The 14,122-nt window shown below is 43.8% G+C and overlaps 1 protein-coding gene across 1 annotated transcript in view; it reads left to right on the plus strand.

The window, feature by feature from the left end:
* wnt6b (wingless-type MMTV integration site family, member 6b) overlaps positions 1-11,522 on the plus strand; it is a 28,457-nt gene extending 16,935 nt beyond the window's left edge. The window contains exons 3-4 of the mRNA XM_024001623.2: positions 6,401-6,711; positions 7,854-11,522. Of these exons, the coding sequence (XP_023857391.1) occupies positions 6,401-6,711; positions 7,854-8,315 (773 nt within the window). The 3' untranslated portion in view covers positions 8,316-11,522. The remainder of the gene's footprint in view (positions 1-6,400; positions 6,712-7,853) is intronic.
* The last annotated feature ends 2,600 nt before the right edge of the window (positions 11,523-14,122 follow it).

Raw genomic sequence — 14,122 nt, forward strand, 5'->3', positions numbered from 1 at the left:
CGCTCCCTAAAACACTTCAGCGAGCAGGCCTTTCTAATCGAACTGGCCCGGGTATCCTGGAAGGATATTGACCTCATTCCGTCAGTAGAGGATGCCTGGTTATTCTTTAAAAGTGCTTTCCTCACCATCTTAAATAAGCATGCCCCATTCAAAAAACTTTGAACCAGGAACAGATATAGCTCTTGGTTCACTCCAGACCTGACTGCCCTTAACCAGCACAAAAACATCCTGTGTCGTCCCGCATTAGCATCGAATAGCCCCCGCGATATGCAACTTTTCAGGGAAGTTAGGAAKCAATATACACAGGCAGTTAGGAAAGCAAAGGCCAGCTTTTTCAAACAAGAATGTTCATCCTGTAGCACAAAGTCCAAAAAGTTCTGGGACACTGTAAAGTCCATGGAGAATAAGAGCACCACCTCCCAGCTGCCCACTGCACTGAGGATAGGAAACACTGTCACCACCGATAAATCCACGATAATTGAGAATTTCAATAACCATGGCTGGCCATGCTTTCCACCTGGCTACCCCTACCCCGGTCAGCAGCCCTGCAACTTGCCCAAGCCTCCTCCATTTCTCCTTCACCCAAATCCAGATAGCTGATGTTCTGAAAGCATCGCAAAACCTGGACCCCTACAAAACAGCTGGGCTAGACAATCTGGATCCTCTCTTTCTAAAATTATCCGACGCAATTGTTGCAACCCCTATTACTAGCCTGTTCAACCTCTCTTTCGTATCGTCTGAGATCCTCAAAGATTGGAAAGCTGCCGCAGTCATCCCCCTCTTCAAAGGGGGAGACACTCTAGACCCAAACTGTTACAGACCTATATCTATCCTACCCTGCCTTTCGAAAGCCAAGTTAACAAACAGATCCCCGACCATTTCGAATCCCACGGTACCTTTCTCCGCTATGTAGTCTGGTTTCCGAGCTGGTCATGGGTGTACCTCAGCCACGCTCAAGGTCTTAAACGATATCATAACCGCCATCGATAAAAGACAGTACTGTGCAGCCGTATTCATCGACCTGGCCAAGGCTTTCGACTCTGTCAATCACCACATTCTTATGGGCAGACTCAACAGCCTTGGTTTCTCAAATGACTGCCTCGCCGGTTTCACCAACTACTTCTCAGACAGAGTTCAGTGTGTCAAATCGGAGGGCCTGTTGTCTGGACCTCTGGCAGTCTCTATGGGGGTGCCACAGGGTTCAATTCTCGGGCCGACTCTTTMCTCTGTATACGTCAGTGATGTCGCTCTTGCTGCTGGTGATTATCTGATCCACCTCTAAATTGTTATTACTTCGCCACTACAGCCTTTATCTTGGCCAGGTCGCAGTTGTAAATGAGAACTTGTTCTCAACTGGCCTACCTGGTTAAATAAAGGTGAAATAAAAATACATTAAAAAAGTCCACTGTATTTTTTTTACACTTATACAAATAAATAATAATCTACCTTAAACAACTAGGGTAGGGGGCAGCATTTGGAATTTTGGATGAAAAGCATGCCCAAATTAAACTGCCTGCTACTCGGGCRCAGAAGATATGATATGCATATAACTGGTAGATTTGGATAGAAAACACTCTAAAGTTTCCAAAACTGTTACAATAGTGTCTGTGAGTATAACAGAACTGATTTGGCAYGCGAAAACCTGAGAAAAATCCATTCAGGAAATAGTTTTATTTTTGGTTTTGTAGTTTTCTATTCAATGCCATTACAGTATCCATTGACTTAGGACTCAAATTGCAGTTCCTATGCCTTCCACTAGATGGCAACAGTCGTTAGAAATTGTTTCAGGCTTGTATTCTGAAAAATATGGAAGAGCATTCTGAATGAGTGGACCCTGCCGTGTCACAGAGCTTTTTCATGCGCATGACCGAGAGAGTGRCTTTCATGTTTACCTGTTATATTGACGACGTTATTGTCCGGTTTAAATATTATCGATTATTTAGGCTAAAAACAACCTGAGGATTGAATATAAACATCGTTTGATATGTTTCTATGAACTTTYCGGATACAATTTGGATTTTTTGTCTGCCTGCTGTGACTGTGTTTAGCCTGTGGATTACTGAAGAAAACGCGCGAACAAAACTGAGGTTTTTGGATYTAAAGAGAGACTTTATCGAACAAAAGGAACATTTATTGAGTAAATGAATGTCTTCTGAGTGCAACCATATGAAGATCATCAAAGGTAAGGGATTAATTGTATCTCTATTTCTGATTTGTGTAACTCTTCTACTTGGCTGGTTACTGTTTGTAATGATTTGTCTGCTGGGCTATGTTCTCAAATAATCGTAAGGTATGCTTTCGCCTTAAAGCATTTTTAAAATCTGACACCGTGTTTGGATTCACAAGAAGTTAATCTTTAAACCTATGTCAAATATGTTTTGTTTTCTGAATTTTTATAATGAGTATTTCTGTATTTGAATTTGGCGCTCTACAATCTCACTGGATGTTGGCCAGGTGGGACGCTAGCGTTTCGCTAGTGGGACGCTAGCGAAACAGAGCAGTAATATATCTAGCAATTAAAAAACAATACACATAATCCAGAATAAAATAATAAATATGTTTTTTGAAGGAATTAAGAAATATCAGAACAAGCAATGTCAGAGACCGGAATATAAATATATACATACAGTATAATTGTGTGTAAAGACCGTATGGACAGTATATGAATAGAAAAGGTGTGTACAGCAGTAGTTATATAGGATGAGCTATGACTAGAATATAGTGTATACATATAAAGTTGGTAAAACATTATTCAATTGACCAGTGTTTAATGACTATGTACATAGGGCAGCAGTCTCTAAGGTGCAGAATAGAGTACCGGGTACTGGAGGCGGGCAGGGTACTGGAGGCGGGCAGGGTACTGGAGGCGGGCAGGGTACTGGAGGCAGGCTAGCGGTGTCTGATGGCCTGGAGATAGAAGCTGTTTCTCAGTCTCTTGGTCTCAGCTTTGATGCGTCTGTACGGTCTCCACCTTATAGATGGTAGCGGGGTGAACAGGCTATGGCTATTGTGGCTGAGGTCCTTGATAATCTTCTTGACCTTCCTGTGACACTGGGTGCTGTAGATGTCCTGGAGGGCAGGCAGTGTGCCCCCGGTGATGCGTTGGGCTGACCACACCACCCTCTGGAGAGCCCTGCGGTTGCGGACAGTGCAATGCCGTACCAGACGGTGGTACAGCCCGACAGAATGATCTCAATGGTGCACCTGTAGAAGTTTGTGAAGGTCTTAGGGACCAAGCCTCCTGAGGTTGAAGAGGCGTAGTGCGCCTTCTTACCAAGCTGTTTGTGTGAAAAAAACATTTTAGGTTGTCAGTGATGTGCACGCAGAGGAACTTGAAGCCCTTGTTGATGTGGATGGGGGGGTGCTCTCTCTGCTGTCTCCTGTAGTCCACGATCAACTACTTCATTTTGTTGACGTTAAGGGAGAGATTATTTTCCTGGTGTCACTCCGCCAGGTCTCTCACCTCCTCCCTGTAGGCTGTTTCATTGTTGTTGGTAATCAGGCCTACCACTGTTGTCGTCAGAAAACTTGATGATTGAGTTGGAGACGTGTGTGGCCACGCAGTCATAGGTGAACAGGGAGTACAGGAGGGGTCTGATCACGCACCCATGTGGGGCCTCCGTGTTTGAGGATTAGTGTGGCGGAGGTGTTGTTGCCAACCTTCACCAATTGGGGTCGGCCCGCCAGGAAGTCAAGGACCCAGTTGCACAGGGAGGGGTTCAGACCCAGGGCCCTGAGCTTAGTGATGAGCTTGGAGGGCATTATTGTGTTGAAGGCTGAGCTGTAGTCGATGAACAACATTCTTACACAGTAAAAAAYTGGGTGTAAAAATTCGCGTTGACTTATTTTAACCCGGGATGAGTATTTTCAACATTATGAGGAGTCAATGAGCTATAGTGTCGGAGTGTAAAATTATGCAGTCATTGCAGTGTAATTCAACTCAATTCAGTGGAATGAAAAAACATGCCAATCCTCTGCTGTGGTTGTGGATGATCATTATTTCAACTTACTTGTCAACACAATTGCTCCTGCACATCCTCAAATAATCAGGTAAGTATAGACTCAACAATAATAGCAAAGTTTTCACTTTGACATTTACTTAATTATAGAGTGATAGCTCTATTGATGTTAAACCAGTGTAAATTATATTACACATATTACACATTTATGTGTGAATTTTAACACCATTGTGAGTCAAATAAATTTTGAAAGTGTGACACTACCTGTAGAGTAACTTTAAACACTATGTGGACTGGGACCAAATGTTATCTGAAACAGTGTTGAATTCAACTCTATCGGAGTTAAATTAAAATACTTTTATTTTTACTGTGCAGGGCAGCAGTGAAAATGCAGAAAGAAACAGAAAGACATTTATTGAGTGAAATGTATGTGTATGACATTTGATATGGTATCAATTAAGTAAGCAATTATGTTCCGAATGTATACGCCTGGTCACTACCGAAACGSCTGATATTTTTCCACAATAGAGACAAAGTGACAATTTAAACATCTAACGACATAACTAATTAGATGCATAAGTAATTCAATCAATCAATAGGTTTCAGATTCATAAAATCGACATTGAACCTTTTACAGAGYATAATAGAGATRATATTTCTATAAATGAAATTGAAAGGTTTTGAAAATCTGGTTAAAAATCATTTTTTTCCCTGTTTAGTAAATGTTGTCTGAAAATAACGTTTAAAAAATGATTCTGTAATAGAAGGTTAATCAAAATGATCACTACTGTGCGTGGTTCTCCCTTTGCTGCAACTATCACTATGTTTCGGTAGTGACAAATTCAGTGGGCTGGAATTCAGTACATTATTCCAAATATGCAATACAAACAAAGTGTGTGAGTGGTAGAGATCACAGGAGGTTGGTGGCACCTTAATTGTGTAGGACGGGCTCATGTCAAGGGKTGGAGCGGAATAAGTGGAATGGTATCAAATACATCAAACACATTGTTTATGTGTTTGATGCCATTRCATTGGCTCCGTTTTAGCCATTATTATGAGCCGTCCTRCCCTCAGCAGCCTCCACTGGTAGATATGTCTATCTGACACACAGTGTGTTGTAAGACGTGCTTAAAGTTTTGGAGAAATAGGATACAAATGTGAACGAAAAACATTTAACCACCAATTTGCATCACTTCTGTAGAATGACCCATATCCACTGACTGTACAAAACCATTAAGAACACTTGCTCTTTTAATGACACATACTGACCCGGTGAATCCAGATGAAAGCTATGATCCCTTACTGATGTCACTTGTTAAATYAACTTCTCAGATGAAYGGGAGGAGACAGGTTAAAGAAGGAATTTGTTAAGCCTTGAGACAATTGAGACGTGGATTGTGTARGCGTGCCATTCAGAGGGTGAACGCAARTRAATATTAGGAAGGTGTTCTTAATGTTCRGTACACTCAGTGGACCCTGGTCAAAAGTAGTGCACTATAAAGGGAATATTGTGCTATTTAGGACGCAGACTATATGAAACTTCCTGCAAAAGCAGACATGACTGGCCTGTCTAAGAGAAGTCTCAACAGAAGTTATTGAGTTAGTCAGCTCTGTCCCTTCTGTACACTCAATTGTCCTGGGAGGAGAACATTTGTTCCCCCCCCAGATCTATTGCAGTCTAAACCTGAGATGAAACAGGGATGGTGTGTGATGGGGAAGGGCCTTCACAATGCGCACGACAGGCAGGCAGGGAAGGGCTTTATTGGAGCAGTATGTGAGGAGGACTGTGTGTTCAGGTGCTGGTCCAAGCTGGGCTGGGGCTGAGGCTGGGTCTGGGCTGGCAGGGAGACGCCACACACACAGAACCGGCCTGTATGGAGCCATCAGTGGGTGTGCAGACGGACAGCTGGTATTAATATCACAGGGTGCTGGTCTGAAGGGCCCTCGCACGGCACCGATTCCGTTTCACTAGATTTAATGAATCCCATTCACTGAATCATGCGATATGGAATTGGCACAGGGCTAAGCGGTGACTACACGCTCATGTCTTCCAGCTCCAGAAAATAAATGTCATTCATTTCAGCTTCGACACAATGGACCGCTAACTGCCTACCTCCTCTTCTCCCTTATAGCAGCTAGGAACACGGCATAGACATGTCTTTTCCAAAGCAACAAAGGACAATACAAACTAGAATGATGTTGTGGTCCCTAAGATAAAGACAGAGGATCAATCTGCAGTTGCAGCCGTACATCCCTCTGGGCTAGAGTGGTAAACTCCCCTACTACACAAATAGTCCTGCAGCTGTGTACTAGCCCCCACTATCTCAGATACCAGTGGTATCAGCACGGTATGTGACCTGGGTCACTGTTCTGTTCACTCCTCTGATGACACCCCTGTGTGTGTGTGTGTGTGTGTGTGTGTGTGTGTGTGTGTCTTTCAGACATCCGGGAGACAGCGTTTGTGTACGCCATCACAGCGGCTGGGGTGACCCACACGGTGACTCAGGCCTGCAGTATGGGGGAGCTGCTGCAGTGTGGCTGTGAGGCAACCAGGAGCAGGGCTCCCCCTCGGCCAGCCTCCTCCTCCACCACCACCTCTGGCGAGGGAGTCAAGTGGGAGTGGGGCGGCTGCGGAGACGACGTGGAGTTTGGCTACGAGAAGTCCAAGCAGTTCATGGATGCCAAGAGGAAAAAGGGCAAGAGTGACATCAGGACGTTGATCGATCTCCACAACAACGAAGCAGGACGACTGGTAGTGAATTAACTTTTCTTTTTTTAATAAGGATTGTTGCACTCCTTTTGTACTTTTTAATCCTTTATTACAAAGGGTAGAGATAGAAAGGAAATTAAGCTGAAAGGGCCCCTTGCTGCCAGCGGTACAATGTACAGTACACGTGCTCCAGAGGCAGCAGCTTAGAACACTAGACCATCCCAGGCTGTGAATTAACTTTTTATAATTCCCCCCAAACACACTCATCTTCAATCTTTTATTTTACCTGTGCTGAATTTTAAGCAAAAGTACAAGCAAGCATACATGGGAAATGTTTTTTATTATGCTCACTATCATCAAGTGAAATTCTTTCATTTATTTGTATGGCTTTCTTTAGAAACAAAGTTGAAAATTAGGCCTAAGTGCTGAAAGTATTCATTGMGTAGCTGAATGTTCCTCTTTTCGTCAAATGCATCATCCAAGACAGCCTCTAGCTATAGTTCTGTAACAATGTAAACTGATATTTTAACAAGAATCATATTTCGGATAAAAGAAAACAAGTGTGAGCTTCACAGTTTGTTTTCAAGGCTTTAAGGCAAGTASCTGCTCCTTGTAAAACTTTAACGTTTTCAGGTCTTTGTTACAGACTCAATACAGTACATGTATGTTAAAAACGTAAAATATTGGATTCACAATGGCCTCCTTGTTGATAGGAAGAGAGGWGCATTGCACTCAGTTAGGAGGTTGTCTGCTCTTTTGAGAAGCTAATTACAGGTTATTGCTTTGAATTTCCTGGGACTTTGCTCACCCCTGTCAGTATTGCTTCATCACAGTATGTTACATTGGCACACAAGCCAAAACCTTTCCCAAGGGGTCAGAGACAGGTAAATGGGGAGGAGTGGCTGTGTAGTTGGYCCAATTATAGTCTCAGGAAGACAGGTTTTGAATTAAACAAGAAGAAGAAAAGGTTGCACACATGTAGAATAACAACAAAGTGAGGTTAAAGACTTGGAACTCTGCATGCAAAATGGGTTAATTACCTCAATTGTAACTCAATGATCTCTGTTCTGATGTCAAGGCCTGTGATCTCTGGGAAGGCCAGAGGCCGGTGGGGGAGGGGATAAATTCCTTCTGAATAGTGTCTGCTTTAATCTCACCTATCTATCTCTGTGTCTTTYCTACAGGCGGTGAGGAATTATATGAGGACTGAATGTAAATGTCATGGCCTGTCCGGGTCTTGCACACTCCGGACCTGTTGGAAAAAGATGCCTCACTTTCGCGAGGTGGGTGATCGCCTGCTGGAGCGGTTCAATGGAGCTTCCAAGGTGATGGGAGGCAACGATGGCAAGACCCTGGTTCCCGTAGGCCAGAACATCAAGCCTCCGGACAAACAGGACCTGATCTACTCGGCCGAGTCGCCCGACTTCTGCTCGCCCAATAGGAAGACGGGCTCACTGGGCACGCGGGGCCGCATGTGCAACAGCACAGCCATGGACGTGAGCGGCTGTGACCTGCTGTGCTGTGAGCGTGGCTACCGGGACGAGACGGTGGTGTTCGAGGAGAACTGCCTCTGCCGCTTCCACTGGTGCTGCGTGGTGCAGTGTAAGAAGTGCTCGGTGAGGAAAGAGCTCAGTCTCTGTCACTAGCATTACCACAGTGAAGCTGGGTTGGTTTCAGGCCTGGCCTCTTCTGCCTCACACGAAAGATGCACTGAGATCATGCTCCCACAGTTCAATTCAGGAGCACACTGAGAGATTAGTGTCTTATCTAGGATCATCTTGGACAGACAGCTGCAGTGACTCTTCTCTCAAGCTGCAGAACAGTCCAGAATGGCCACTACTCCAGTGCTCACCACATAGAGCTCTATGACCCTGAAACACTGGCTCTTTTCGGCTCTTTTTCTAGAAACCCACTGGAGGAACTTACCCAACAACTGTTCCAGCTCTCCAGAGTGGAATATTGAAGGTCACATCTGAGGTTAAAAGTTCAATTTCAGCTCCGAGAACACTCTAGAACAGAACGCTTGGTCCCATCTCATAGAAGACAATCAGATAGCTTGGTACCATTCTCCGTCGTCGGTACGGAGGTCGTTGCCTCTAAAGCAGTGGTTCCCAAACGTGTTTGCACAGTGACCCACCTCAAGCCTTTAGCCATTGAACCAGAAAATAGCACAGCAACTGTTTCTAGCCTCAAACCCAATGCCAATACCGTCTAGGAACATGCTACAACCCACAATTAGGGAAACACTCTTCATAGTCAGTTAACCATGTAACTACAAGTGGGGACTATTGTAACAAAAGCATAATGACGTCTGAGTGTGGGAAATAAGACGATGGTCTTGGTAATAAGATAGTAAGCACATCAGCATGCTACGTTTCTATATACAGTAACTGGAATGTTCTGAAAAAGGAAAATGGACATGCACAACGTGGAATACAGGTATCAAGCACAAAACGTATGAAAAAAGGGAAATGTGGGGGTTATTWGTTTGGAGGACGAACCCCATCATGTTTCATGGTGAGGAGCTGAACTGACACCCGAGACTATTATTTATGAACATTTTATGACAAGACTACTCATAGTGATACGGTGAGGAACGTGCCTACCATCTCTCTGAAAAGCACTTTGGATATGGGAGCAATCTATGTAAACCATATGTTACATTGGTTGTTGTTTGAGTCGTTTGCAAATGGGGAAACGTGTGACGACTTTTTCTCGTATGAGGTGCAGTATCGAGAAAGTATAATATTAGGTTTATCTGTTTAATATACAGGGCTTTTGTAATGCACTTTCAATTAAAGCATTTGTTGCGTATAGACTTGTTACATTTAGTCATGTTGTGCAGAATGGCCATTCCACAATCACATACAATGCTGACAACGAATCCATCCATTTGTCTCTTTGATAAGTCAACTCGCTGAAGTGAGTTGGATGTCAGGAAGCCCATTTCTTTTGACTCTCTGCCTACGTTCTTCGGAATAGGCAGATCAGATCTCTGCTTATTTTTTTTGGGGGGGGATGGGGGGGGCAAAACCTATCATCACCGTCATTAATAATAACAATTACTTACGAAGCGTGTTGTACCCAAACGCGCTGTACATTTTCACTTTTTACGTGTATAGGTCGAAGGTATTCAAGTGTACTGTGTCTTACCCTTCTTTTAGAGTGTGATTTTGTTGCTACTTACCTTTCAGGGATCTGTAAGATCTTTTGTTGGGCAAAAGAGAGAGAGAGAGAGAGTACAATGAGGGATGACATCGCTACAATTTATTGCCAATATGTCATGGTTTATGACCAGATTATTCCTTGCCAGAGGGTTCATCGTTAATATTGTTACCATGACAGTGGATACACACTGCACAGGATTACTCTGTCCTCGGAGCTACTAGTCCTGTCTGTGGAGTCAGCACCATTAGATTTTTCATTTACCTAAATGTAGTTTTTGTACAAAAGCATATCACGTTAAGGGAGAAAAAGTTGGTATAATGGAACTATTCTGACTGAGCTCTGCAACAATATTAGGCATTCTTTACATAAGCAGTAGAATTGACCACTTTACCACGTTAAGTTTGGGTTGCAGTCTACCAAATCAGGAAATCAGACCAAATGCGGCTATTCCTATGTGAGATACACTCAGTGGCCAGCTTATTAGGTACGCCCCGTTCACGAAAATGGTTCGCTCCTACAGACAGTGAGTCACGTGGCCGTGGCTTGCTATATAAATCAGGCAGACGGGCATTGAGGCATTCAGTTACTGTTCGATTGAACGTTAGAATGGGCAAAAACGAGTGACCTAAGCGACTTTGAGTGTGGCATGATTGTTGGTGCCAGACACACCAGTTCCAGTACCTCAGAAATTGCCGGCCTGGGTTTTTCACGCGCAACAGTATCTAGGGTTTACTGAGAATGGTGCGACAAACAAAAAACCACCCAGTCAGCGTCAGTCCTGTTGGGTAAAATAGCTTGTTGATGAGAAAGGTCGAAGGAGAATGCCAAGAATCGTGCAAGCTAACAGGGGGGCCACAAACAGGCAAATAACGGCGCAGTAGAACAGTGGTGTGCAGAACAGCATCACGTAACGTACAACTTGTCACGGATGGGCTATTGCAGTAGATTCCACTCCTATCAGTCAAAAACTACAAGAAGCGGCTCCGGTGTGCATGCGATCACCAACACTGGACAACTGAGGGTGGGAAAACATTGCCTGTTCCGACYAATCCCGTTTCCTGTTGAGMCGTCAGGATTTGCCGTTAGCATTATGAGTCCATGGTCCATCCTTGCCTGGTGTTAACGGTACATGCTGGTGGCYGTGGTGTAATGGTGTGTGAAATGTTTTCCTAGCAACGTTTGAACACCACACCTTGTAGAATCCATGCCCCGAAGAACTCACACTGTTCTGGAGGCAAAGGGGGGTCTGACCCAGTACTAGATGGGTGTACCTAAAACACTGGCCATTATATTTTCCTCATAGAACTACTTTAGGACTTGTTGGGCTGCCAGGAGTTTTTCGTTGTTACTGTATGTATGTTTAAACAGCCCTTGTCAAACTGGACGAAAGCTGCTTTGACGTTTTCTTGATTCAAGGCAAGACCCAATTTCCAAGTTTTGAAAACGTGACTTTTGTCAGGGCACGTTGAATGATCTCAAGAGAATTCGTCCGCATTTGTTTGGATTCAGAGACAGAATTTTGACTTTCATAATTGCTTGTTCATTGATTAAACTTTTGTATTCTACAAAGTTAATTTCATAACCATGTTGTTATTTTCCAGTTACAGTATGTGTAGAAATTGGAATGAATTGACAAGTGAGTTTCTGCACTTCCTATACAAATAAAAAGTCAACTGTTCTCTCTGCTCTTGATTTTTGGGGTATTTCATTTAAAAATATATATTTTTGTTGTATTTGATGTGAACTACAACATCAACTAACTTTTTTAGACCCAGATAAAGCAGAGCTTGAGATTCATTACCCTTGTATAAACTGGTAGATTTATAGAAACGTATGTCACTTTTTCCTTCCATTGACCTTCAACACATCGTGTAAGTGTTATTCTAACTGGCTTCATACTGGGTCAGGGTTGAGGGTTTCACCTCACTCCCAATGACCATTCTCTAAAAGATARGTRCMACACTTCTGCTTCAACTATATCCTTTTGCCACTCAGCAACAAAGGTGTTGTTGTTAGTTATTTATGGTGTTGGGGAAAAAACTCCCGCTGTATTAGTTTGAGCCGTGCAAGTCGACACAAGTTCATATTTTCCAGGAATTCACATTGCAGCGGAGCCAGCAGTGTTGAAGGCAGAGGTAGGCCACAGACATGGAAAGCGCCAGGGGCGCTCTCTCCTCAAGCTGCCACGGCTCAGCAATGGTAAAGTCAGAGGAACTGCGTAGACAGTGGATAGATTTATAGAAGCTCTGGTATTAATGTGGCTGCCTCTCTCGCTCTCCCTGCCGTGTTTCAATGAAGAGGTGTACTTTTCCACATGTCCCCCTCCAAACAGTGCCCTGAGGAATGCAGTGTATTCGGAGATCTGTCTGTCTTTGCCCGCTGATTGTAAAACACACAGAGACATTAATGAAGGCCTGCCACTGTAAGTGGATATATGTCATGAGGCAGACAGTCATTTCCTTGGATCAATCAGACCAATAGGAGTCCTCCTGGGGCAGCGTCTGCTTATCGTAAGGGCAATGAATGAACTGCCGGTGGTCTAGTCACTGAGCTTAGAGGTTATCATTAAAGGTGCATAGGTCTTTAGATACTAGAACTTTTGTCCGTGTCCCAAATGGCACCCTGTTCCCTATCTAGTGCACTACCTTTTGATCAGGATCAATATGGCTCCGGTCAAAAGTAGTGAGTGCACTAAATAGGGAACAGGGTGTCATTTGGGAAACATGTTTGTCACAGAGAGTAGCTGTCAACATGGAATCCTCTCAAAGCCAGTTAAATTGACTTAAATGTGAATCTCTTCTTGTTCGCTCCTTTKATCAGGGAGATCTTTCTCTGTTGTCAGGCAGCTCGAATCGTTGCTAAGAACAAAGGAGTAGAGTGAGAGCTAGAGTAACTGTTACAACATAACTCCATAATGTTCGGTGAACTTTTGTCAATTTCTCTTCACTGAGATGCTATCGACTATAAATCTACTCACAAACGTTGTGTGAGATTTGATCTGATCCTAACCAATCTAATTATAACCCACAGAGTGTAAACCTCCGTTCTAGCAGTGTGTGAGCGCTGTTTTTGGATGAAACAATGATATTCGCGAGCGAGACGTCCCGCTGGAGCTGGAAGTTCAGCTGTTGTCTGCCTGGTGGACTGACTGAGAGGGGCCCATCATGGTCCATGGCATTATACTATGTGAGTAACACAATTACCTACATTGTATCATTACTTTGGCTGGATGAACATACAATTGAGCACTCTTTGTTTAGTAAAAGTAGACCTCCRTGTTATCCTTTGCAGTAAAAACATTGCTGCTTGGTCGGGGGGTGATTGAGGAACCTGCTGTTTTAGGTTGACTTGGCAATGCCTGTTCAAAAGAAAACAGGCTTCAGGACAGTCACTCCAGGACTGTGTCAATAAACAATGTTGTTTGCGAACACTCCATACGGGAATTCCCTAATGTAGTTGTCTCTGTCCGGAATCAAATGTTGATTTCACTGTTTGAGTACATCCCTCTTGTTGAGTATTTATGATACAGTATATGGTTCAGTTGTATGGAGTCCTGGGGCCGTATGTGTCATGCGTCTCAGAGCAGTAGTGCTGATCTAGGATCAGGTCCCCCTGTCTATGCAATCTTATTCATTGTGATCGAAAAGGCAAAACTGACCTAAAATCGGCACTGAGATTCAGGGCCAATTTAGAGGACAGTATGATCTTTTGACACAAGATGGCGCTGTTTGAACAGGGTGTTTTTTTCCTCTCCCATCTGAGCCATGCTTCAAAGACAACTCGAAATGTTGTGTCGTGAAATAGCTGGTGAATTGCGATGGATGGCTTGCAACACCAATACGTATGGGTTTGGAGCTTTTTGTTGACTGTTGTGTGGCTTTCAAATCCTCCACTCAGTATAACTCTCTGTTCAAGGCCACTGGCCAGCCATAGTAATCTGTAGTTTCTTTTTTGCCTGGTCAGCCCAGTGCACGAATGTCTCCGTCCCAAATGGCACCCTATTTCCTTATATGGTGCACTACATTGAACAGAGGAGCCCTATGGGCCCTGGTCAGATGTAGTGCACTATAAAGGGAATAGGGTGCCATTTGGGATGGAGACACTAGTGCACTGAGCTGACCAGACCTAGTGGGCCAGGTGCTTCAACAGACTGAAATCCCTGCTTTCTCATCCTTATCTTCATCTCTGTCACCTGAGATCACTCCACTTAAAGGTTTTGAAGGATGCCCAGGCCCAGCATATCTTCAGATCTCTATCTTCACCCCATTTCTCTCCTCAGATTGTT

This window comes from Salvelinus sp. IW2-2015, linkage group LG2 (assembly GCF_002910315.2).
Source record: "Salvelinus sp. IW2-2015 linkage group LG2, ASM291031v2, whole genome shotgun sequence".
Taxonomy (NCBI): Eukaryota; Metazoa; Chordata; class Actinopteri; order Salmoniformes; family Salmonidae; genus Salvelinus; species Salvelinus sp. IW2-2015.